The sequence below is a fragment of the Zalophus californianus genome, chromosome 2 (assembly GCF_009762305.2).
Source record: "Zalophus californianus isolate mZalCal1 chromosome 2, mZalCal1.pri.v2, whole genome shotgun sequence".
In the NCBI taxonomy this organism is placed as follows: domain Eukaryota; kingdom Metazoa; phylum Chordata; class Mammalia; order Carnivora; family Otariidae; genus Zalophus; species Zalophus californianus.
The window spans coordinates 86,266,043-86,294,040 of NC_045596.1; the positions used below are offsets into that span (position 1 = coordinate 86,266,043).

Here is a 27,998-nt window from a genome sequence, read left to right on the forward strand (position 1 = left end):
TAAGTCAATCAGAGAAAGACCTGTATCATATGATCTCACTGATATGAGGAATTCTTAATCTCAGGAAACAAACTGAGGGTTGCTGGAGTGGTGGGGGGTGGGAGGGATGGGGTGGCTGGGTGATAGACACTGGGGAGGGTATGTGCTATGGTGAGCGCTGTGAACTGTGCAAGACTGTTGAATCACAGATCGTTACTTCTGAAACAATGCAATATATGTTAAGAAAAAAAAAAGAATAAGAAGATAGCAGGAGGGGAAGAATGAAGGGGAGTAAGTCGGAGGGGGAGACGAACCATGAGAGACTATGGACTCTGAGAAACAAACTGAGGGTTCTAGAGGGGAGGGGGTGGGGATGGGTTAGCCTGGTGGTGGGTATTACAGAGGGCACGTTCTGCATGGAGCACTGGGTGTTGTGCACAAACAATGAATCATGGAACACTACATCAAAAACTAATGATGTAATGTATGGTGATTAACATAACAAAAAAAATTTTAAAAAAAGAGTTAGTGGACTTGGACTTTGGTTAGAGTTTCTGGGGCAGATGGAAGAGGACAGGTAGAGTAGAAATTAGTATTTTTAAAGCCAAAGACTAAAACAAATGAATGTTTCAAATGTGTTTATTTCTCTGTAATTCTTTGCAAGGATAACTTTGCAGGTAATTAGGTCTTATTTTGAATTCAAATGGTATTTTTAATATAGACATATATGGAAGTATATTTTTAGTTTTTATTAATGCTTAGATTTAGTGAGTTTATAATCCTCTTTTTAATATTCTTTTTTTCTTTCTTTTCCTTCCCCACATACTCTATGAAGATATATGAATGCAATGCTATATTAAAGGAACGGTCGCTTAGATTATACCCTGAGAGCAGACCTTTCTCTTAACTTTAAAAACATAACTTAGTCTATTTTGCTCAGATAAAAAATTTTTTTAACAATTTCCTATGTATTTGGGCAAAGTAAAGAGTTACATGGGATAGATTAATATAAATAAAATTTCTACTGGGAATCTGAATTTTCCTGTTTCTCTTCATTTCATTTTTAAAAAAATTATGCTTCAGGGTTATTTTACATTATGCTAAATACTATTTTATCTAATACCTGATGTATTTGGAAAGATTTAGAAGAAAAAAGTTTAATCGTTTATTTCAAGGCTGACAAAATCTTTGATAGAAAATTATTTCTCTTTCATATATGAACATCATAGAACAAACATTTCTCATATTTAAAAAATAATCATAAAAAGCTGTTTTCTATTCCTATTTTATTCAGTAGAACCCTTTATATCATTGTATTTTCTCAACTCTAATCTGATTTTATTTCTATTATTTATACTTAGTATATAAAAATTTACCTTATGTCAATCCTTATGCTTCCATTACATTTTGATGTGATCTGGTATTGGACAATTAAGAGTAGATTTCTTGATGTGGCAGGTGGGAATGTAGAAATCACAAAGGCTATTTTTACAAAATTTAAAGCTAAGCGCTCATTTGTCTCTTAAAATAAGAATATATGATGAAAATCGCTTTTGGCATTAAAAAATGGCTGCCACTCTTAGAATTATCAAGAAAAAATGTTACTATTACAGAAATTATGAGTTACTGTTTCAATACTCTTATTTCAATTTGAGACTTTATTACCGCTTTTGAACATTTCTACCAGTACAGAAGAGATTTTGAGCAAAAACAGCCATTTCTAAGGAAGAGTTTGAATAATTAGGATAGTAATATAATTAGAAGAAATAAGATGAAGAAAATAAGTGTTTATATGTTTAATTTGAAGTAAAAGCAAGACTGGCATATATACATGTCTTTAGTTCTTGAAGATGGACTCAGAGCTCTTTATAGCTAAGTTATGAGCAGTGACATGAATTTATATTCTCCTACGCCACAGGTTCTCGTCAGTGCCTCAAGATCCATGTACATATTAAAACTGCATGAAATTATCATATGCATCTGAATTAGAGTTTTCTAGTACGTGCTATTCCATGGGATGCCGGTTTGTAAGATACTCCGAAATGGCATATATCATAGTGCCTTTTTAGAGATCCCATCATCATATTAAAGTCTTTGAAGACTTTCATTAAAGAAAGGTTTAAATTTATTTTTAACTTCATTTCCCTACTTGTTCTTCCTCAGCCTGGCCCTTCCTTTTTATAAATAAGTATTAAATCCATGTGATGTGACGCTGTTCCAATAGTATGGGTGTGTATTTGTGTTCCCCTACCTATACATACAGACTCATCTGTAGTTTATTAGCAATACACTTATAAAGAGACTTGGTAGAGATATCAGGAAGATCTAACTTTGGGGTGGACACCATTGCCCAAGATCTGTGCCTTAATTTGAAAATCCAGTCATCCAATTTTATCTTCCCCTCACAGTTGATTGGATTGATGGAAAGGGATTTGTTTTAATCAGACTCACATGAGGTTTAGTGTTTAAACAGATTTATATATTTGTCAATTCATAATCAGGAATTCATATTTCCAGTGATCAAAATATGATTTACATCCACTATTCAAAATGCTTGCATTAAGGGTACCCAGTGTTTCTTGGAGATGGAGAGTCTTAAGGAATATTTTATTATTTAGCCCTTAGTGAAGACAGCTTCTTAGTCATCCCTGTCCCATAGAAGAATTTGCTGCCTATTGACTGTATTCATATCAGCCAATCCAGTGTTTCCCTTCCCAAGACAGTATTGATAAAGAATGTTGAATCTGCCTCTCTGCCCTGAACTGAGCACCCCTCCATCTGTTCATAATGGCTCAGAAGTTGGGACAGGTCTGCATTTCTTATTTACCTCTGCCTCATGTCAGCAATGCCAATCTGCTTTACCCTTTCAGCTTCTGTTTACTTATATGTAAAATGACATGAAAATTATACCTTCCAGACCAAAAGTAGTCTTTGTGATGACTTATTTCAATAAGACACCAGTAGATATTTGTCATTGCCAATTTTAGAGGATTATAGCATTTTAGAACTCAAAAAGACCTTAGATGTAATCTTGTTCATTTCCTTCATATTTACATTATAGATTTTTTTAATTGTGATGTGTAGAGGTTGTGACTTGCTCAGAAATCCATATCCAGAACTAGAAGCCAGCTTTCTTATTCTGAATAGGTATTCCCATGTCTTGTCTTGCCGGTTAAATACTTTAAAAAAATCCTTAAAGATAGAGACCATATTTGATACTACTTCTGGATCCCATAGATTGTGCTTCCAGAAGTAAGAAACTTTTTTGAGGAAAAAAAATTTAGTAGTCTTTCTACTTTTATTTTGATAACATTTAAAGTGTACACTGTAATTTTGGATGATCTAAAGTATTTATCAGATCTTTTAGCAGAACACAGATGATCAAAGAAGGTGAGAGTAACACAACATAGGGACATATTTCTGATGAATATGTGGTTATATGATACTCTTTTAAAACATCTATGTAGTTGATGTTTTTCATTTTCCTAATGCTTTACCCACTTAAGAATTTACTTCTTTTTCTTCTGAGTATAGACCAAAATTATTTATATTATAAAATGTTAGCAGTTTTCTTTGGTACTGGAGCATACTACAGTATCTTAAATTGATAGCCATTGGTGGGTAATGGGTTTAATGGCATTTAACTAGAATATTCATTTTGCCCTTAAGTATAACTTTGTAACACCCTACAAGTTAATTGAAACACAGTAGTCACTAATTGTTCCAAAATAGGAAGAAGAAAAACAACTAGCTTTTCATAACTGTAGCAGATTAGGACTGGGTTGGTATGAAGATGGATTGTTCAAGGTTATATAGAACATCTCAGAACACAGATGACATGTCCTTTGAGGCAATGGGGGGGGGGATTAAAACACCTTTGAGGAGCAGATTTCATGAATACTATACAATGAATAATTACCAAAATTCATGTGTGTAGGGATTGCTAGTATAGTTTTCAGTGAAATTTTAGGTATGTTATTATTTTCACGTTAATATTTTTAGAGCCCCTTGGTATGTCACAATTTAGTTGGCTCTAATATAGTTAACCATCTTGATGGTTTTGCTTTTTTTTTTTTCCATTCTTGATTTTAGGGCTTAAGACAGGATAATGTATCCAATAATATAGAATTAACACATTGAATAACTAAGATCATCTCAGTGAATTGGATGTTTATTATATAATTTGGCTCCAAGACCTTGTTCAGATCTCACTATCTCAATGAGACTTACTCTGACTATGCCGTTCGATACTGCAACCTGCAAACCCCTCCCTAGTACTCTTGATCCCTCATTATTTACTTTTCCCTTAGTACTATACCATATCATTTATTCCTTATTATGTTTATTGTTTCTCTCCCCACTAGAATATCAGGTCCAATAAGGCAAGGGTGTTTGTCTCTTTTGTTCAGGGTGTACTGCTGTTGACTACAATAGTGCCTAGCACATAGGATGTGTTCAATAAGTATTTGTTAAAAAGAATGATGAATACATTGACAGGTTATTTGTATGACTCTACCACTGTCATTGTGTAAAAACATTGAATGATCATGAACTGTCAGAATTTATATAAAGTTCTTATATATTACTAGAAACTGTTTTATTGGATTTATGTAACCATTTTATTGGAAAAGTCATACCTCAAGGTATAAAAATGAAAGCATTTCCCCTATAATTGCCCCTGAGATATATTATGATAATCTCCTCCCAACCTACTCTCCCTATGGTGTCTTCTTGACTAGATTCTGTGATTTTTATAGATCTTTTGGTTATTAGAACAATTTTATTCCAGTCTTTGAAACTCAGTCCCATTCATCATAAAACTCCCAAGTCAAGCCTGATTCAGTACTCTTCTTCCCCAGCACAGGCTTGACCTCAGGTTCCAACACTTGCAGTTGAGAGTAGGGGAGTCTCACTCAGAATATCTCCCCCTGCTACCTACTTTAAGTTCCAGCCACTAAAAGGTTGAGCAGGGCTGGGAAGGATGAAAAAAAGCTTAGGGCACCAGGGCTCCTTATTGACCTGAATAAGACTGCAGGACTTTTTGGTCCTGCTATTTTGGTAGCTGACATTGACTGGCCATGGGATGCCCTCTGTGAGGCAAGCATTCACATACTCGCTCTCTCTTGACACATATGAGTTCTTCAGAGGGGCTTGCAGGGGCTCTTACTGCACAGCTCCCTCCTTTTCATCTCTTCTGTCGCCTCACCCACTTCTGCTTTGCCTACAGAGTCTACCCTACAGCCTTTCTTCTACTGGGTCGGCTTGCCCACTGGACAGATTCTACATAAGGTATCAGTGAGGTCAAGCCCAAACAACTGTAGTTTCTGTAGTGTATATATTTTTAATTGAAAGTGTCAAGCTTTGGATAGTGTAGCCTAGTAAGTATACTCTAAAAATAATGTTTGTGACAAATTACATTTTGAATTCTGTTTGGGGATCTTTTCCCTCAGCACATATTAATTTCGTGAGAGTTAGAGAGCAGGAGGAATATGCCCAAATTTGAGAAACAATCCCACAATTAACAGATATTTGGATAATTGGGAACTGACAAGATGATGCCCATTTTACCCATTGGGAACCAGGTTGGCTGGAGTTGCAAACTGTAAGCAGATACGTTTCTAAACTGTCAGTTGTCTCCCCATCTTAAATGCAGACTTCTGTCTGTAAGGCTCTTCTGTAATCTTCAGTGACATTCCTCCTGAGTCTCCTCCCTCAAATAATCTATACGTTATTAAATTTTGTCTCCACTGTTATTTTAAGATAAGGAACAAATTTTAAAACTTCAAACATTGGAATTAAATAGTCTCTACTGAGGATTATGAAAAACTTGACAAGGTCTCCCCTCTGAGTATGCAGCCCACTGCAGGAGCAATGCACATGCTTGTCATGTGTATACGGCTACTTCTTAGTGCACTTCCAGAAAGGCAGGAACTTTCTCTGAGATTTTGATATGCTTGTGTGTTCACAGGTCCTTTTCAAAAGATGTAAAATGTATCTTCACAGACTCCTTAATATTAAGATTGAAAGTTCTTAAAGATTGAAAAATGTAAAAGTCAGTTTTACCATGAAAATACTAATTCACCTCATATTTTTTCTATACTTAATGCATATAGGAACCATTATATTCCAGTCTTAACATATAGCTTGGGTACATTAATTTTGCTGTTGAAAATATATATTTTTGGATTGACTATTTGCCTTTAAATTTTTGTTTTAATATGGAGTTAACATTAAACTAATAAAGAATGGCTTTTAATTTCATTGATAATGCCCTATAAAAAACACTTTGCTTACTACCTGAGTGGGACTTAACAACCATACTAATATTATCTGTTAAGAAAGAAAGTCAAACTAAATGGAATTTCATAGGTGCAGAAGATAGGGGTTGAAACCAACATTATGGTTAGGATTTTAGAGCCCTATGCATACAGATACTTTAATAGGCAATACTGAGGCCCATTGTCCTGCTCGTATCCTGAAATAAATGTATAATTGACACAATTATGTCCCATTTTGGTAGAAAGATTCTAAAATAGATCTGGAGATTAGTACCATCTATGCAAGTAGAGTCAAATATATCGTCTTTACTCAGCATTTTCTATGTCAAGAACGAATTAATTTTTTAACACCAGAATTACCTATAGGGTTTGCAAAGCCTGCCAGTGGAGGTGTTGGAAACATATTCAATCATCTCCTAAGGCTGATGCTGAAACATGGACTTTAGATACAGTCCCTACAAGTACTGCTCTTAAGAATTTACCTCCAATAATTTGCTTATATCAGTAAATAGGACTCATCTGATGATGGCAGAATATTTTATGTACTCTTAATATTAGTACATGAAGTGAAAGGTTTTTTATAGAAAAAACTTTACTGCCTTATAGTATGGCAACTACGCAGATCTATAAATTGACTCTTTTGTCTCCTTGAAGAAAAAACTGACATGAGATTTAAATGATATGTTTTTTCTCTTAGAACAGTAAAAGACACACCACCAACAAAATCAATAAACCAAAATATAAAAGCAGAAACAAAAAGCCCTCTTCACAAATTTTGAGCACCACCTACAGCTTTATGTGGTGAGAGATACAGCTACCATTCTTGAGTGATTCAAATAGAGTCAAATGGTGTTGAGCTAAATTACAACCCTAAATGCATATTGGTGAAATGAGATGCTGATCCATTTGCACACTAATGTGCTATTTTTAAGTCATGCATCATAGCATCTTCAAAGAGGCCTGTCATAATTATGATGGATTAGACTGCAGAGTCAGTCCTAGATGCAGTAATTGTTTCACAGATGCTGCCGATGTGACTTGAATTCATAATAAATTATGTCAGAGAGGCCAGAGAAGGAGCCAAATCAAATACCAAAGGAAAACTGCTGTGGCTAAACCTGTTTTGGTTTTAGGAAACTGGTCAAAAGACCAGTATTTTCAGCTGAGTAAATTTGTACCTCTGACATAGAGGATGAAGGTTGACATACTTGGCGTTTTCACTTAAAGTTCTCAATCTCAAAAAAAAAAGCTCTCAACCTCTGTCTCATTATCTTTCTTTCCCTCCCTCTCCCCCTCCCTCCCTCCCCTCTGTCTTTCTTTCTTTCTCTCTCTCTCTCTCACTTACTCATTCACTCGCTCACTCTTGTAGCTTCTGAAAAATTATTCAGGAGCATTAGCTGCAATCATAGGGTGACCATAACATATTTTTGCCTGTTCCTATATATATATTACATTACCTGGTTATAATTTGACCTTTAAATGTCCAACAAAATTGGTGATATTTATGACTGATAGAACTGTTCTTTTACATTCCTTAGAAGGGCATACTGTATGGGAAATATTGGACTATTAAAGGGATAAACATAAATAATATGACTAATAGGATCTAAATTACGACATTTTAAGTTGTGGTTTAATTGACATCTGTCATTTAAGTAAATAATTGCTAAATCTGTCTCTTTAGTCTTTAAAAAGAAATGCCAGGAGCACCTGATGGCGCAATTGGTTAAGCATACAAGTCTTGGTTTTGGCTCAGGATGTGATCTCAGGGTTGTGAGATCAAGCCTTGTGTCAGACTACATGCTTGGCGTAAATCTCCCTTTCCCTCTGCACCTCCTGTTCATGCTCTCTCTCTCTCCCCCTCAAAAATAAATAAATAAATCTTTATTTTAAAAATGCCAAAGCCGGTTTTAGAATTTGAGTGTTATATTTTGTGCATTAACATTTAAGTCATATTGTTGCCTTTTTTAGGTATGAAGAAACCTCATACTGTACCACATAATCAAAAACCATGTGTGTGTGCATGTGTGTACAATTTAAATAATGAGCTACTTACTGCATTTTGATTAGCAAAGATAACTATTAAAGCAGATAAGTGTATGCCGTGTCTTTTCCTAGGTTAAGGGTTCAGTAGTTAGAAAAGTTTCTGTAAGTCATTTGTTGAATGACTTTTTTTTTTTTTTTAAATATACTCTACTGGGACACCTGGGTGGCTCAGTCGGTTGGGTGTCTGCCTTTGGCTCAGGTCATGATCCTGGAGTCCCAGGATAGAGTCCCACATCGGGTTCTCTACTCAGCGGGGAGTCTCCTTCTCCCTCTGACCATCCCCCCTCTGGTGCTTTCTCTCTCTTACTCTCTGTCTCTCAAATAAATAAATGAAATCTTTAAAAAATTAAAAAATTAAAAATGTACTCTACCAAGGTTTTTACATAGTCTCCTCTATACTTGATGACTACTGATATATTCTACTTAAGACACTAGTCCTTCTGCCTCAGTGATGTTGATAGACATGTTTGATGAACATTCATTATCCTTTTAAAACTAACTTTGACTTAGTGGGATAAGTATTTGTTTCTTACTGTGGCAAGAGGGAATGAAGTTAAATTTCATGAGAGATTTTGGTTGATGGTATGCAGACCTTGACAGCTAGGAGTATATTTCCCCTCTCCTATAGTCCTGTGGCTCTTGAACAGTCACACTGCCTTACCACAGTCGAGGGCAGTACATGATCTGTACATCTTTGTGTTTGTGCTACTCCATAGCACTTGCACTGAGCGGGGATTCAACTAATGCTTGACTGAATGCACAAATGAACTAGAGAGTGTTGGGCTCTAATTCTCTCCATAACATTACCAGGGAAATTGTCCTCAAATACTTTAGAGAAAAAATCATCAGCAACCCAGCATCAGTTGAAAAGGTAATCTAGAGAGGTAGCAAAGAAGGGATCAGAATAACTGTGGGAACTTCAAATTCCATGTACTAAATGTTTCCATTTTCTTTTTTATTCTGTTCCAATTCAAAGACTTGATACTTCGAAATACATGTAAAATGCCCTTAATTGTGCAAATAGTTACAGCCCTACAGACGTGTAACCAGAATACTTTATTTTTTCATCCTAATCCTATAAAGAGTCAAATGTTGGCAAAGTGAATTTATTAATAAAATAAAACCTACTCTCTGAATTATGTGTTTTTCTTGATATTACGGAGCCACCAGTCTAGCCCTTGGGGGAGATTATTTTGATGCCTAACCTCAAGCAAATTGCTCAGTTTTTTACATCTGTAAAGTGAGAGAATGGAACTAGATCCTTTCCTATACTCTGAAATGTTTTATACATTGTTAGGACCGTCATCATCACATATTATCACTCATTTTGGATATGTCACTGTAAAATTTCTTAGCCTTCCAAAAGTTTAAAATGCAATTCACTGATTCTAGGAACAAGAGTTTTGTTGTCCAGTATGACTCTGGATTGAAGACTATCAAAATAATATGGCATGTACTTGATCTTAGGGAACTTTCATTCCATTTTTTAAAAAAAGAAAAGAAAGTAAGTAATATGATTTGTTAATATTTTGGTAGCTCTAACAGTAGTGTGTTAGAACCAGCTTGTAACAGTTTGTGAGAGCAGATTGTAAAATTTTCAGGAATTTTGTAAGCTGAAGGTTGATAGCTTGAAATCAGCCATGACCCATAAGAGCATTTCTTCAGGTATATGTTAAAAGTTCACTATTCGTTTTTAAATTGTAACTAATTACTGTAACATGAAGTACTGGCACCATGAAAAAGATTCCTGGGTAAGCCTACCCAGTCAGCCTCACCAGGTTTACCAGAAGCTCTTCTGCCTATACTCTTGCATTTAAACTTCATAACACTTTTAGGGAAAAAAATGCCTTAACTTTGATTGGACAGTATCCTCTTAGGTGAGTCACTATCCCTAGTGAAAAATTGAGACTTCTAAAAAAAAAAATTATCTCTCCTGGTTTTTATAGATACAATTTTATTTGGCATAAATTACCATACACAAACCTCCAAGAGCTAGCATTACTTTAAAAAACATTTGAATATTCGGTTGCCCAAGGGAATAGTATCCTGATTGGTACTGTACATTATAGTAATTAAATAAAGGATATTTAATCTCAATCTCAAAACACTCAGCTATGAGAATTCAAAGTATTTCTGATATCAGTTACTTATAAGAGCAGATATGAATGAATAAAAACGATTTCTATTCCTGGTCTCTAAAAAGCAAAAGGAATGTCACACAAAAATCTCTATAGCAAAAATTTACATTCAGTTTAATTTCAGAAAAAGTTTTTTTTTCCCTAAACTTGTAAAAACCTATTAACTCTAGTTTCACTGATCAGCATATAGATATCTACAAAAAATTATCTTGGATTTTTTCTTTTATATATAAATTATTGACTTTTGTAAGCTTGGAAAAACTTTGTAAATGATGCTGTAAAGATTATAGTGTCAATGCTTTTTTAAATATTTCTACAATGAGCAAGAGGAACAGGTCTCATTTCTTTCTTTCATTTATTAAAATAAATAATGCTTGCCAGTGTCAGTATAAAATCACCAGTGTGATTTTGATTGTGAATGAATAATGTGCTGTACAACTAGATTACTGGATCATGTAATATTCTGGGGTATGTACACAAAAAGTGTGGTTTAGGATATATTGAACTTGAATAAAGTATTTTTTCTTCCTCTACAATGGCACTTTATTGGTTTGAATTTTCTGAATCAGATTCATAAACCAGTTACAATTAAGCCTCAAAAAAAATTATCCTTGTCCTAAAATAAAAAGATAATACATAATTTTCTTGCTCTCCTTAAAAATGTTAACCCTTTAGCTTTTCACATCCAGTGGTTATACTCAGTTAAGAAATTGCTGTCACAGACAGAATAGTTCTGTTAATAGTTTAAATTAGTATTTAAAGATGGTTATTGTGTTTAAAGTTCCATATTGAAATAAATTTCATTTTAAGTCACCTTCATTTGTTCTTAGCTATTCTCATAAAAGATTTGCAAACTCCATCTATGGTAATTGTGCCCTTGACACTTTAAAGAATGTCCAAATTATGTGGAACGGATCATAATAGAGAATAATGTGTTAAATGCTTACAGTATTTTATATCTAGAAAATTAAGTAGAATAATATATATTGTATATGGAGCCTGCAAGTTTTATAAAATATATAACATAACATAAATGTACATGTGTGTGTATATGTAAATACTTTTTGATTGGTATGAGTGTGAAATGATTTTACAGTTGCCAAAAGAAAGCATTTTTTGTTATAGTATTTGGAAAGCTGATTGACCTGGTCTCTAAAGAATTTATCTAGGCTTATTTCTGTGCTCCTTAATTTTTGAAAAGTGGTAGTGGCCCTGATTTTGCAGAAACCCCTTACATTTAAGACTACAAATCAATTTTCATTCATGATTCCAGAACCTAAAGTTTTTTTTATTATTATTAAGGATTATTGATGATCAAGAGTATTAGTCTAGCTCAGAGTTGTCCAATAGAAATACAATATAAGCCATATATGAAATTTAAAATTTTCCAGTACTTACACTAAAACAAGTAAAAACGTAGGAACAAATGAAATTACTTTAATGATATATTTTATTTAAAATATCCAAAATAGGGCACCTGGGTAGCTCAGTCGTTAAGCGTCTGCCTTCGGCTCAGGTCATGATCCCGGGGTCCTGGGATCGAGTCCCACGTCGGGCTCCCTGCTCAGCGGGAAGCCTGCTTCTCCCTCTCCTGTTCCCCCTGCTTGTGTTTCTGCTCTCGCTGTCTCTCTCTCTGTCAAATAAATAAATAAAATCTTAAAAAAAAGAACTACTTTATAAAAAAATAAAAATAAAAAAAATATCCAAAATAGTATTATTTCAACATGTAATAAATATTTTTAAAAATCAAATTATTTTGTATTTTTTTGTCCACACTAAATTCTTTGAAATCCAGTGTGTATTTACACTTATGGCACATCTTCATTTGTGCTCAACACATTTAAAGGGCCCCATAGCCATATGCACATCTAACCCATTTCTTAACATTTGTAGGAAGTTGGTCTAGCAGAAATAAACACTATGCTCTGTTTTCTTTGCACAGTAGGAGTTTGACTTGGCAGTTTAAGTTTTATTTACTAATTAAGTAATATACATGCCTAAAAGTTACAAAAACAATAATAAAAAGCAGTTTCCTTCCCAGTGCTATTCTCTGGACTCTCCATTCTTTTCTCTGGATGCAAAATGTTATTACAATTTTGTTGTATGTTCTCCCAGAGCTGATTTTATATTTATTTTTGTAAATGTACAGGTTGTAACATTTTTTAAAAGATTTTATTTATTGGTTTATTTGAGAGAGAGAGAGAGAGAGAGACAGCAGGAGCTGGGGGGGGTGCAGAGGGAGAGAGAGGGAGAAGCAGACTCCCCATTGAGCATGGAGCTCCACGCGGGGCGCAACAACTGCAGGGCTTGATCCTGAGACCCTGAGACCATGACCTGAGCCAAAGTCAGACGCTTAACCAACTGAGCCACCCAGGCGCCCCCAGGTTATAGCATTCTTATACATACCATTCTGCAGCTTGCTGTATTTCATTTAATTACTTGGAAATACTTCCACCTGAAAATGTAGGTTGTTTCCCACCATTTACTATTGCAAAAGATTGTTCACACATTACTTAACATATATATGAGCATATTTGTTAGATAACTTCTTAAAACTGAACAGTCAAAGAAAGTTTCTGTGAAACTCTGAAGATTATTGTTAAATTGTCCTCCATGGTATTTGTACTCGTTTTCATTCCCATGAACCACACAGGGGAGTGTTATTCCCCATGTGCTTGCCAATATCTTGTATTATCAAACCTTTTGATCTTTGCAAATTTGAGGAAAAAAAAGCTGTATCTTGCTGAGGTTTTAATTTACATTTCTTTTTATGAGTGATACTAGACATCTTTTTAAACATTTAAGGGCCATTTGCATTTCATTTTCAGTGAACCCATGTCCTTTGCTCATTTTTCTATTCAATGATTGGTTTTTCCTTTGTCAATTTGTAAGAGTTCTGTATATTAAGAAAAGTTTTATGTGATTTTTTAACTTCACTTATGGGTTTATTTTTGCATGCATAAATTTTACTGAACTTTCTCGTTTTTTATGGCTTCTAAATTTTTTGTCATAAAGACCTTACCCAGTCATTAGATTATTTTTTTAAAGTTTTCTCAGACTGTTTTAGATTTTTTTTTTTTAGAGTTTTGTTTTACATATTAAGTGTTAAATCCATCTAAAATTCATTTTGGTGTAAGATGTTGGGGGTAAATCCAACTTGATCATTTTTTTCAGAAGCTGTCCAGTTATTCCAATATCATATTGATTTGCAGTGCCATCAGGATGCCACATTTCTATGTGTGTTAGGATCGATTTCTGGACATTCTGTTCTGTTTCATTTGTCTTATTAACACTCTTTTATTTACTAATTTGCAAGTACAAGCTGTGTTAAGTATAGTAGCCTTTGTTCTTTTTTAGTATCTTTTAATTTGGTTACTGCCCTGCCCAGACCCCTTTACAATTCTTTTTCAGGTTATTCCTGGCTATCCAGTTTGTTTATTTTTCCACATGAACTTTAGAGTCAGGTTCTTTAATTCCTCACAACAATCTGCTAGTATTTTTATTGAGAATAAATTAAATTAATAAATTCATTTGACAACTACCCAAGAACATATTATACCTTTCTACTTGTTTTGCTTTTATGTATCTGTCAATACAGTCTTAAAGATTTATTTAAATAGGACTTCCACATTTCTTTTTAAATTTATTCCTAATGTTTTAAGAATATTTTTTCCTGTTACAGTATTTTATTCCACTAAAGCTTCTGACTGGTTGTTGCTGTTATATATCAAAGCTATTGATTTTCTTATTCAACTACTTTTCTCATAAACTGTAACAGTTTTTCAGTTGATTCTCTTGGTTGACCAGTATACGATCTTATTATCTGTAAATGATAACTTTAGTGTTGCTTTCCAGTGTTTATATCTTATTTCTTCCTCTTTTGCACTTAATAAGCAATGGCTATAGTTTTTTGTAGCACAAAAGGAAAATAGTCTAGATTTTTTACTTACCTCCTTAAAATAAATGTGATGAGAAAAACTGTAGGAAAATAAAGCATGACTGTACTATGAATGGGGCAGCATTCACTTTATATGATGGATTATTTATGTTTTTTAGTGCCCATTCCTCCATGCACTCCAATCATTTGGACTTTGAAATCTCCATCAGTATTGGTCTCAGAAATATTTGAATTAATGAGTGAATGAAGAAATGATTGTAAGATGAGCAAATTTATATCAGTTTCGTGAAACTGATTGGATGCTCACTCTATACTAAGCACAAAAACAGAGTAGAGTAATCTTAAGTTCACAGTCCAGTGAGTAAACAAAATAAAATCAAGTATGATATGTTCAGCAGCAAGCCATATACAAGATATGGAAATAACATAGAAAAGGGAGTGATTTATTCTCTTAGAAAATCAAAGAAGGAATCGTAAAGGAAGTGATATCAGACTATTTCAGAGGAACGCATAGGAGTCACTGGGCAAATCAAGGTACTCAGAAGACATTCTAGGCCGACAAAACAACAGCATGGAGGTCTGAAACCATTTACCATGTTTGGGTATTTATAAGCTGTTGTTATAGTTCAAGTATAAGCTGTGAGAGGAAGTAGGAGGAGAGAAAAACAGAAATCTGCCTATGAAAAACCATTTGTGTCAGGCAGGGATTCTCAGTAGAAGTGGGCAGCCAGCGCCTGTGGAGGAAGACATAGAATAGAAGTGACATTTTATAAACGACACTTCTCACCCCATTCCATTTCCTGGAATATTAACACTAAAGGGAGCATGCCTTGTCTTTCAGGCGTGTGGGTGAGAAAGTTTGAGAACTACTAATACAGGCAATATGGAGCCAGAAAAGCATGTTAAGGAGGCTGTGACATCAGATTTGCATTAAGAACATTTCCTTTGGTAACAATTTGAAGGAACCTTGAAGAACTAGGGAGAGGACAGGGTGGGCAGGGGAAGAAACCCTCTAAAAAGCTACTGCAACAAATAATGAAGCAAGATAATGTATGTCTGGCTACCAAGTATCAGTGGGATAATTCAAGGAACATATAGGAAATGGAATTGATAGACCTTAGCAAGTGATTGGATGTATAAGGTACTAGAGAAGAAAGAAAGGATTGGCAATCTTTCTCTATTGTTCTTAGCATTTTGACAAAAAGAGTTATTTGGGAAGGAAGTTGATTCTATTTACTAATGCACTATGAACTTCCCACATTAGCTGGTGCTTTTGATCATATTTGTTCTCTATGACCATAAATATTTGAGAGTTGCTGAGAAGACAAGAGTAATCAGTTCCCGAGTAGCTATCGGTTGTCAGTCTGAAACATGCAAATGAGTATCGCAGTTTGCTATGTCTAGGAATTTCAGTATCATTAATGCCATGATTATGCTCCCAGATTTATTATTAGTGCTAATATGTATAAATGCACTTCAATTTCTGTTTCCCTGCTCTTTAGAATTCATTCAGAGGGCAGCCTTGTGGATGGCCCCGAAGCAAGCCTGATGGAACAGGATAGAACCAACCATGTTGAGGGCAACAGACTAAGTCCATTCCTGACACCATCTCCTTCTCCCATCTGCCAGACAGAACCTCTGGCTCTAAAGCTCCAGAATGGAAGCCCATTAACTGAGAGACCTTATCCAGAAGTAAATGGAGACACCAAGTGGCAGTCTTTCAAAAGTTATTATGGAATACCCCATATGAAGAGAAGCCAGAATAGTCGCGTGAGTCCGGACTTTATACAAGAAGGCAGAGGGTATTCCAGGTGCTTGCAAAATGGAGGAATAAAGCGCACAGTTAGTGAACCTTCTCTCTCTGGGCTTCATCAGAACAAGAAATTGAGACAAGACCAAAAGGCTAATGGAGAAAGAAATAACTTCGGGGAAAGCCAAGAAAGAAATCCAGGCAAAGGCAGCAGTCAACTGAATGTCTCCGATTTGAGTGATAAGAGAGAATCCGTGAGCTCTGTAGCCCAAGAAAATGCAGTTAAAGATTTCATCAGTTTTTCAACACATAACTGCAGTAGGTCTGAAAAACCAGAGCTTCGGATTCTGAATGAGCAGGAAGAGAAAAATGCTAACTACCATGACAAGAACATTGTATTACTTCTTAAAAACAAGGCAGTGCTAATGCCTAATGGTGCTACAGTTTCTGCCTCTTCCATGGAAAACACACATGGTGAACTCCTGGAAAAAACACTGTCTCAATATTATCCAGATTGTGTTTCCGTTGCGGTGCAGAAAACCACATCTCACATACATGCCATTAACAGTCAGGCTACTAACGAGTTGTCCTGTGAGCTCACTCACCCATCGCATACCTCAGGGCAGACCAATGTCCCACCGACCTCGAACTCTGAGCTGCCTCCAGAGCCAGTTGCAGTGGTGACCGAGGCCCGTGATGCTGACAAAGCCAGTAAGACAGCTGCAGTGATAGGGACCTGTCCCTTTCAGAAACCAGAAAAACAAAAATCAGTTTTTGACATATGCCTGTCGCGTGCTGAAAACAGTCCTATACAAGGAACCACAAAGCTGGTATCTGGTGAAGAATTCTGTTCAGGTTCCAGCAGCAATGTGCAGGCTCCCAGTGGCAGCTCTGAACGGTATTTAAAGCAAAATGAAACAAATGGTGCTCACTTCAAGCAAAGCTCAGTGTTCACTAAGGATTCCTTTTCTGCCCCTACCACATCACCACCATCACAATTGCTTCTTTCTCCCCCTCCTCCTCTTCCACAGGTTTCTCAGCTTCCTTCAGAAAGAAAGAGTACTCTGAACGATGGAGTTTTGGAAGAACACCATCACTACCCCAACCAAAGTAACCCAACTCTTTTAAGGGAAGTGAAAATAGAGGGTCAACCTGAGGCACAGCCATCCCCGAGTCCTAATCCATCTACACATGCATCCAGCCATTCTCTGATGCTTCCAGAAAGGCCTCAGAGTAATTGTGTTAACAAGAATGACATGCAGACTCCAGGGATGATGACGGTTCCAGCATGTTCTGAGAAAGCGAGACAAATAGCAGAACACCTCAAGCATAACCCACCAATTCTTGGTAGCAGTGGGGCTCCACAGGACCCCTGCCAGCAGTTGATGGGACACGAAGAGCAAGATATGCCGAAGGGTCGAGACAAGGAACAAACACGAGGTCTTGTGCTCCCGGCACAGCACTATCTGAAACCGGGGTGGATTGAATTGAAGCCCCCTCACTTTCGTCAAGCAGAATCGCACCCAAAGTGTCATGAGGCATCACTGCGGTCAGTTCTTCAGTATCAGTCCAACCCCGCCAATCAAATGACCTCCAAACAATACACTGGAAATTCCAGCTTGCCTGGGGGGCTCCCAGGGCAGGCTTACATCCAGAAAATAATGCAGCCAGAGCAGAGGCCACAAAGGTACCAAGGTGAGATGAATCCAGGGCAGTCTCAAGGTACAGTGGACCAGCAGCTCCATTTCCAAAAACCCTCACTCCAGGTGCACTTCTCCAAGACAGACCCTTCATCCAAAGCTCACGTGCAGTCATTGTGCACCCACAGGTTTTATTTTGAACAAAGACCAGATTCCCAAAGTGAGAAACTCATACCCCCAACGTTGAAACAGCACTTGAATCAGCAGGCTTCAGAGACTGAGCCATTCTCAAACTCACACCTTTTACAACACAAGCCTCATAAACCGGCAGCACAAACACAAACACAACCATCCCAGAACTCACTTATGTCTCAAAACCAGCAGCAGCAGCAGCAAAAATTACAAATGAAGACTAAAGAACAAATGCCCCAGACTTTCTCTCATCCCCAAGGCAACAATGATCAGCAAAGGGAAGGATCATTCTTTAGCCAGATTAAAGTGGAAGAATGTTTCCGTGGTGAAAATCAGTATTTGAAATCAAGTGAGTTCCAGACTCATACTACTCAAATGGGATTGGAGCAAGTACAGAATATGAATAGTAGAAATTACCCCTATGGTCAGATCTTGAAATCAAATGAAAGCAAACTACAGATTTCTTGTTCAAACAGTACACACCTAGTTCCAGAAAATAAAGAACAGACTATAAATTCTGAACTCTTTGCAGGAAACAAGACCCAAAACTTGCATCACAGGCAATATTTTCCAAATAATGTGACTCCAAAGCAAGATGTTCTTCATAGGTGCTTTCAAGAACAAGAGCAGAAGCCTCAACAAGCTTCAGTTCTACAGGGATACAGAAGTAGAAACCAAGATATGTCTGGCCAGCAAGCAGCACAGCTCCCTCAGCAAAGGTACCTGATGCAAAACCAAGCAAATGCTTTCCCTGTGTCTGACCAGGGAGGAAGTCACATTCAGACGCCTCCCCAGAAGGACATTCAAAAGCATGCTGCTCTAAGGTGGCATCTCTTGCAAAAGCAAGAACAGCAGCAGATACAACATCCCCAAACTGAGTCTTGTCATAGTCAGACGCACAGGCCAATTAAGGTTGAACCTGGATCCAAGCCCCATACCTGTATGCGCCCCATGTCGGCACAGCCAGAAAACAAAACATGGAAAAAGATAACTAAGCAAGAGATTCCACCCCCGAGTTGTGATAATGTGCAGCAAAGGAGCATCCTTGAGACCATGGAGCAACATCTGAAGCAGTTTCAGGTCAAATCATTATTTGACCATAAGGCTCTAACTCTCAAATCACAGAAGCAAGTAAAAGTTGAAATGTCAGGGCCAGTCACAGTTTTAACTAGACAGACCACTGCTGCAGAACTTGATAGCCACACCCAAGCTTTAGAGCAGCAAGCAACTCCTTCTTCAGAAAAGACACCAACCAAAAGAACAGCTGGTTCTGTTCTCAATAATTTTTTAGAGTCACCTTCCAAATTACTAGATACTCCTATAAAAAATTTATTGGATACACCTGTCAAGACTCAGTATGATTTCCCATCATGCAGATGTGTAGGTAAGTGCTAGAAATGTACTGAGACACATGGTGTTTATCCAGAATTAGCAAATTCATCTTCAGATATGGGATTTTCTTTCTTTTTTAAAAAAAAATCTTGAGTCTGGCAGCAATTTGTAAGGGCTCATAAAAAACCTGAAGCTTACATTTTTTGTCTTTAAATTACAGATGCTTGTGCTGTGCAAGAGAGAACTTCACTTACATTCAGTTTTTCCAAAAAAAATTAAAACAATGTGCATGCTCATTTCTTCCTCTAATCAAACCCTTTAAAATGTAAAGGTATCTGTTTTAGATTAATCAGTCTGTTTAACTCTTTGTATATCATCTCCTGAAGAGACGTCTAGGCATCTCTAAAAACATCTATTAAAATGAGAAAAGTAACTGCTATATGCAACTTAATGTGGGAGCTTTTTAATATGTATCAGTTCAAGGTTGAACATATTAGTGGTTTTGGAACATTAATTTCTAGATGGGGGAAATTATCTTCAGTCTTGGTGAGTTGGGGGAAATCATAATGCTGAAGTTCTGAATACTCATGACATTGCGCTTCAGTTATACACTTGAAATATTGTATGATTTATATTCATTTTGATTCTGTTTTCTCTTTAAAGTGTCATCTTTTTAATAGAAAATATGCTCTTTTCTTTTCTTTTCTTTTTTCAAACCAACACGTTTTTGTTAAAATTCAAGATACGTGATAGGTCTGTTGGAATAGGGAAACATTTTGCTGATAGGTGCATATGTGTGTGTGTATCTATATATATATAACATATAAAATATATACGAAGACTTCATTATAGTCTCTCAGCTTGGATACAGTAGAAGACATTTGAAAAAAACAAATGTTAAACTGATATGGCCAGTGGTCCACCCACCTCATGTTCTTCCTCTTACAACGGGACACCCCACAGTTTATAGAAGAATGGAGGGAGGGTCCATACTGCCCCTTTGTGCGGTTACTGTTAGGTTGCCCCAGGGGTGCCGTACCACACATGTCATAGATAACGTTAGGTAAGTTCTAATTATCTGCAGTCTTTTCTCCCATCATCTTACCTCTCCTCCCCCTTTCCATCTTCGATAGTCTACAAGAACCTCTTCCTTTTACCTGACCCTCTCTCCAGAATTTTCTCTTATCATAAATTATTCTAAAGTACACACAAATACGGGTCTGGAATCTGTATTCTTATTTTCAAAACACAGCAATTAAATGTTGAGGGGAAACGAGGAGAAAAAGATACCTTGACAATAAAAACTGAGCAATATCCTGGGGGTGAGATAAGACAGGAAATTTTTAATCTTTTAACATCCAAGTAGTAGGCAGGCTTCTAGTTAGCTATAAAAAAATTTTTTTCAGTTCAAAAAACTGGATTGTAGTCGGTATTACATATAATATATTCTAATTCCCTCACTGTTTTGTTTAGTTCCACTTATTTTGTTTAAAATAAATAATTTATACCGTATCTGAAATGTAATTTAATATATTTTTATCCGACAGCCAGCATGTACATATACTTAATTATTTGGCACATTTTCTAATAGATTAGTCCATCAGTTTATTCATTTTAAAGAAAAAAAAATGTTTAAAGTCACATTTAGGGCCCTTAATGTACAGTTGGGGGATAAGCTTTGTGGATGTAGCCTTTATATTTAGTATAATTGAGGTCTAAAATAATAATCTTCTATTATCTCAACAGAGCAAATTATTGAAAAAGATGAAGGTCCTTTTTATACCCATCTAGGAGCAGGTCCTAATGTGGCAGCTATTAGAGAAATCATGGAAGAAAGGTAATTAACGCAAAGGCACAGGGCAGATTAACGTTTATCCTTTTGTATATGTCAGAATTTTTTCAGCTTTCACATACAAAGCAGTAAACAATTGTAAATTGAGTAATTATTAGTAGGCTTAGCTATTCTAGGGTTGCCAGCACTCCACACTGTGCTATTCACCAGAGAGTCACAATATTTGACAGGACTAATAGTCTGCGAGCTGGCACAGGCTGCCCACTTTGAGATGGATGCCAGAAAACCCAGGCACGCACGAGAACCAGCCAGCCCGCCTGCCAGGCACAGGGGTGCTGGCACAGGCTGTAAAGAGAGGCCCCACTCTGGCTTTCCCACTTGATGATAAAGTATCCAAGAAGAAAGGGAGGGGAGATGTGGTATAAGAAAGGAACCACTGAGTTAAATTCACCTACAGCTGTAAATGAGTAGTTATCTCTAAGGAAGTTGTCCCTTAGTATGAGCAGAGGGTAAGTGTGAGATGCTGAATAGAAATAGAGACAGATTCTATTTATAGCTGCATTTTTTTTTTTTTACTGTCAATCAGGTAGGCAAGTATTTACCTGAATCTACACAGTCAGTCCTGCATATGAGTGAGACCATCAAGGCAGAGAGAGACTTTCATATAGGTATCCACAGATGTGAGCTGTTAACTATGCTAGGGGGCTTTTTCTTTAAGAGGTAGGCAGTGTTATTATTAAAATATGTTAGGAGACATTGTGGGCAGCAAGGACATTGTATCATTCTTGCCCAATTTACAAACTATCCATTTCTAAATTAGTATGTAGAAATTCACTAAATAATCCTCTAGTAGCCTGGCAGATACAGTGAATTTCCCTAAGTGCCTTTTGTTATTAGCAAGTAGTAAGTAGTGCCTTGGTCAGAAGGGAAAATATAATCTATCTCTAGAGCTATCCTATATTTTCAAAATTGCTGGATGCTAGTTATTTGCAAGCCATCTTTAAAAAATGGTAGAGATTCTTTGAGGAACAGTTCTAACTAAAATCTGTTGTGATTCCCCAAGTTTTAAAATAGCTAAATTTAGTAAAGGACAAAAATCAAATATATATCTTAGAAGACTGAATTTAACAAACTTAAAAAAGTTTTGTACTTTGTGAAATTATGTCTAAAAATAAGCTTTCCCATTTATTTTCACCCAACATATAATTTCAAACTAGTTCATTACAATTATCAATATATTTTGATACCAAAGAAATACAAAGCTTAAAGTGTGTTATCCAGTTTGCTTGGCTTAGACTTATTTTTTAAAAATAAATTAAACCATTCATTTCTCAGGGTGTGGTCATAGAATAAAATTATGCTCAAATGTTCAATATTTTGGTTGCCTCGGTTTCATTTGTTAATTTTATGTGTGTGTGTGTGTGTTTCTGTGGATTTCTTTTAAGGTTTGGACAGAAGGGTAAAGCTATTAGGATTGAAAGAGTCATCTATACTGGTAAAGAAGGCAAAAGTTCTCAGGGATGTCCTATTGCTAAATGGGTAAGTGACCTGACAAGGCCTTTGGTCTTAATCTTGGGCGTTTTGATTCATTAACCCTGAGAATTGGGCTACCAGATCAAAGAGTAGAGTCATTTATGCCAGTTGAAATGAACATTGCTTATATTTATTTTGTGTTAGCTCTTAAGAAAAAGGCAGATTAGTTTTTAAAGCACGTACAAACTGTATTTAATTGAAAGACGTTAGTGGGGAGGAGGTCCATTCAAATTGATAAAAAGTGTAATTCTTCTGGAATGTGAAGTCATCCTTAATCCTTTAAATACCTTCCATTAATCTTTATAGTGTCATCTTTGAAAGCCTTGAACTTTGTGAAAAAGACCTGCAGTTCTTCCATAAAGCTCTAGCTTTAATGCAGGGGTCATTACCCCTCCCTGTACTGGTACTCTGCTAAACATTGAGCAGTTTTGCATCTCTCCCAGTTCTGACCCCATTTTACAGATGGGTAGCAAAAGGCAAGTTGCAGGTGCTGGCCAATGTTGCCGTAATTGTGACCCAGACATGAAAAAATATGCATACATAAATCAGTGCCCTCCTCTGCCACAAGTGACCCTTGTTTTGTTTTGGTGGGGGTGGGGGTGTTGGGGTGGAATGGGGACCCGCACAGGTGGTTCGCAGAAGCTGCAGTGAGGAGAAGCTACTGTGCTTGGTGCGGGAGCGAGCTGGCCACACATGTGAGGCTGCAGTGATTGTGATTCTCATCCTGGTGTGGGAAGGAATCCCATTGTCCCTGGCTGACAAACTCTACTCGGAGCTCACTGAAACGCTGAGGAAATACGGCACTCTCACCAATCGCCGGTGTGCCCTGAATGAAGAGTAAGTGAAGCCTCCCCTCTCTCTCCACTGACCGCAAAACCTGATCTTGGGTCTGACCCAAGGGAGTCGAACCTGCATTTTTACATTTATAAAATGGAGACCAAAATGCCTGTTTCAGTCATGCAGAAGGAAGTTGGATTTGCTAACGTGGGTAATTTGAGGTGATTTCCTTAACCATTTCGTACCTTCAGACAGTGCAGACATTTAGTTAGGAGCAGCTTGCTGAAAGTCTGAATGTCTGTACCCCATGAACTCGATCGTGCCATAAACTTGAAAATAGTTGTGTGTCCACTTGCTGCAAGTGACAATTCTTGTGTGCCTGGCCACCACACTAGTAAGTATTGACACCATTATTATGTTGCAGTATCTGAAACAGATACATAATGCTAATGTAGCAAACATCAAAATATCAGGCTTATAGAATTTCTGTAGAAACAAACTGATTCATTCATCAGTTCAATCCCATTTATTATTTCCACAATAGTAATAAAGATTGCTTTCATTTTTACTACTACTATATAAGCAAGAAATTAGTGGCTATGGACTTGCATTATTTTTGAGGAATATAAACATTTGGAATAGGAGAGCAGGGGCATGCTGTTAAATATATTTAGTGCATCCAAGTGCTAGTATGTGTGTGTTTGTTGACCTCATCCAGTTTAGGAAGTTTAATCTTCACTTGGAGAAAGCTTCATTACGATTGTTCCTCTGCTATGCCATTCCTGTATAACATTAGAATACAGGAGAATTTATAGTGCTACACTGAAATCCTACAGGAGTTATTTTACTCACAATTGGTCCTAAAATAATTTTAATTTTGCACTTCTTCCTTTAGTCTCCTTTCCTCTGCATTCACCAAACTACAGTATAGTTTACTGAATATATGGAAATACTGTGCTGCTCGTTGCAACAGCCCATTGCTACCATAATTTGTTCCTTTGCTATTAATCTGACTGATACTGCTTTACTAACTTCATGTTGACATGGGTTTTCTCTGGGTCATGGGGGGGGGGTGTGCAAATCAACTATAATGTGTCTAGGAAAGTTACTTTTCATATAGGAAAGTGTGACGTGGCCTCCTGTTGTAGTTATGATCCAAAACTGTAATGGTGTGTACCTCAATGCCATAAATCCACTTTTATAAATGATGTGCTGGAAGATAGAATGTTGATTCATAACACATGACTCAAACTCACGATGGACTGTTCTAGGTATAAAATACTATTCAGTGTACTCTAATTTCCATTGTTCCCTCTTTAAAAGATGTATTTAAATGACTTTAATCGGAAAGAAAATGAGGGGCACCCGGGTGACTCAGTCGTTAAGTGTCTGCCTTTGGCTCAGGTCATGATCCCAGGGTCCTGGGATCGAGCCCCGCATCGCGCTCTCTGCTCAGCAGGAAGCCTGCTTCTCCCACTCCCCCTGTTTGTGTTCCCTCTCTTGCTGTGTCTCTCTCTGTCAAGTAAATAAAATCTTAAAAAAAAAAAAGAAAATGAAAGTTAAGGCACCTTGAGATGATGTCAGTGATAGCATTTTTCTCAGGAATTAAGTATCTGCCTTGTTTGTTTTTTTGTTTTTGTCTTTGTTTTTTTTAAAGCAGACTTCCTCTTAGACTTGGTGGCTTGAACTTCTAAACTACCGAAGAACTTCTTGTGAAAATAACAGTTGTTTTATTTAAATTTCTTGAAGTTTCATGCAAACTATATTTCACATTCTTCGTGATTGATTTAATTTTCAGTTATTCTATATCTCTGGTATTTTTCCCCTGTAGGCTTTTCTATAATTTCTATAAATGCTATTGCCTGAAATGGAATCTGACATATAGAAAGAAATTCTGTGTTAAGAACTTTTCCTGAATTGTGTTATTTGCATTTAAAATCCATGAGCAATGGTTGGGCCAGGGTCTAAGAAAAATTATAGTTTAACTGGTCTAAACAGGACATGAGTACAAAACCGTTAGAAGATGTGCTTCAAATATTAAGACATTTTAAAGGCCAGTCTGCATACTTTTGCTTCTTTTGGTCTGGAATTTCAAAAGGTAGAGGTAATTATTTAGATGAATTTTAGATTTGGGTTATACATATTTAAAACAATTCTCCAAAAACAAAACAAAACAACATACACAATTAAAATAGACATTTACCAGTGGCAATAGAGACTTCATTCAGATGTAGTTTTTGAAATTTCTAATACCTCATAAAATAAATTTTATGTCTGGCAGAAGTTAAAATTATGACTTTGCCAAAAACAGAGGATAATCTCAAATTGGGGCTGCTGACTCAGTTTAATATTCTAAGCTGTATGAACCTCATCTCTGAGTTCTTACAAATCCCAATGCCTACATGCACCATAACCACCCACTGTGAGTCCAGAAAAGAACTCAGAGTATCTTTCAGTGGGAAAGTCAAAAACAGATTTTCATGTTTCCTTTGAGCCTAAACAGCTGTTTCTTCTTTAAAGATTTCCCTTTGAGATTTCCATTTTATGACTAAGCCTAACCAATATTTTTTTGGCAAGTAAGAGTTGTGGGAGTGTATCTGTCATGATAAGAAGTCAAAGCCAGAAACGTGTTCTGCCATGCTGGGTGATGTTAAATTTTTTAAGTTAACATTATATTATAAAAATTTTCAAACATGCATAAATGGAGGAGTGCAGGGTAATGAATCCCCATGGATCCATTATGTAGCTTCAGTAGTTATCAACATTTTATCAATACTGTTTCACATGTTTCCCCGACACTTCCTACCCCCACCGCCACCCCCCACCAGTGTTTTAAAGCGAAACACAGATAACCATCTCACGCATATACATTTCAGTGTGTAACTCTAACAGATAAGGACTTTTTTTTTTTTTTACAAAACCTAGTTACAGTGTCATGTCAATGATTCTTTAATATCATTTCATGTTCAGACCACATTCAGATTCCCTAATTGGATCCTGTTTCAAAATAATAATAATAAAAAGTAAAAAGATACGGAAAACGTGAAAGCCCATACCTTGTATTTGATTGAAACTTTTGAGTGGTCCCAGTTCATGCCTGTTGTCTAGCATAATAATTAATAGAACTTCGTTTCAAAAAAAATAGAACTTCCTTTCACTCTCAAAAGTATCCTCATTTGGAAGATAAATCATATGATTCATAAGCCTCTTTTTGTTTATAACAGTTCCCCCTCTCTTTTTAATGCATTTATTGTCAAAACAGACTATATCATTTGCTGTATAAAATTTCCCACATTCTGGATTTGGTTGATTGCACACTCGTTTTGTTCAACTTATTCTTCTATCCCAACTGTCTTTTGTACACTGATACGAAGAGACTTAAACAAGTTATGTGTATATACATGTATGTATGTCTATATTAGCAGAAATGCTTCATAAGTGGTGATGAAATAATCTTAGTTCTTCATATCCAGCATGAGGGTTATAATGTCTACTTTATAGACATTCTTAATGTTGTTAAGAGTGTTTAGTGAGTTCAGGAGTTGTCAGCTTGATCTGTCCATCATCAAATTTCCCAGAAAACTTTCACCTAATGGTGCAGCATATTCATTGAGGATCGTTGCCTGTTTCCATTATTTTGAGTTTGCAAATTGATAATTTTCTTATTTTTGAAGTATATATTTATTTGTTAGATTCAAGACATTTTTGCTAGTGTTTCTAAAATTGCATAAGGTTGAATATGTGAACTAATTTTTAGTTTAAAGTTGTTGAGGTTTGTTTGTTTTTTTTCCTGTTAGAAGTCCAGATGGTAACTCAACGGTTGAGAATGTTTTTAAAAATCTGTTATATAGATGAATATTTTTATTACAATTGCTTTACTGATTTGTCATTTAACCATGAGCCAATTTGAGTCATGTTAAATGAGGCTGCCGTGTGCTAATTCTAATATTATTTGAAAGGGCCCTATAGAAATAAAAATGCCTTTTAGTAGCCATTTCATGTAGGAAATCATCTTGAAGTTGCTCCACCTTATTATGCAAGGATTTTTTTGAGATACAATTCACATACCATAAAATTCACCATGTTAAAGTATACAATGAGTGGTTTAGTATATTCACAAAGTTGTGCAATGTTTCTTCACTCCCAGAAGAAAACCCCATACCTATTAGACAGTCAATTCCCATTCTCCTCTCCCTTAAAATGGCAGCCACAATCAACTTTCTGTCTCCATAGATTTGCCTGTACTGGGCATTTTGTATTGGTGGAATTATACAATATTTGGCCTTTCTGCCTGGCCTCTTTCACTTAGCATAATGTTTTAAAGGTTCTCCATGTCCTAATGTTAATCAGTATTTTATTCCTTTTTGTGGCTGAGTAATATTCCATTGTGTATATATACTACATTTTCTTTATCCATTCATCAGTTAATGGACATTTGGATTGTTTCCACTTTGGGGCTCTTATGAATGCTGCTGCCGTGAACATCTGTGTACAAGTTTTTGTATGGACATATGTTTTTAGTTCTCTTGGAGTTACATTGTTAGTCATATGGTTACTCTATGTTTAGCTTTTTTGAGGAACTGCCAAACTATTTTCCAAAACAGCTGTACCAGTTTTCATTCCTACCAGCAGTATATGGAGGT

At 36.2% G+C, this 27,998-nt stretch overlaps 1 protein-coding gene across 1 annotated transcript in view; it reads left to right on the top strand.

Moving 5' to 3' along the window:
• The window catches only part of TET2 (tet methylcytosine dioxygenase 2), a 133,551-nt gene that overhangs the window by 67,693 nt on the left and 37,860 nt on the right, over positions 1-27,998 (top strand). The window contains exons 3-6 of the mRNA XM_027598453.2: positions 15,842-19,305; positions 21,000-21,090; positions 22,491-22,584; positions 23,207-23,415. Coding sequence (XP_027454254.1) covers positions 15,888-19,305; positions 21,000-21,090; positions 22,491-22,584; positions 23,207-23,415 — 3,812 coding nt within the window. The 5' untranslated portion in view covers positions 15,842-15,887. The remainder of the gene's footprint in view (positions 1-15,841; positions 19,306-20,999; positions 21,091-22,490; positions 22,585-23,206; positions 23,416-27,998) is intronic.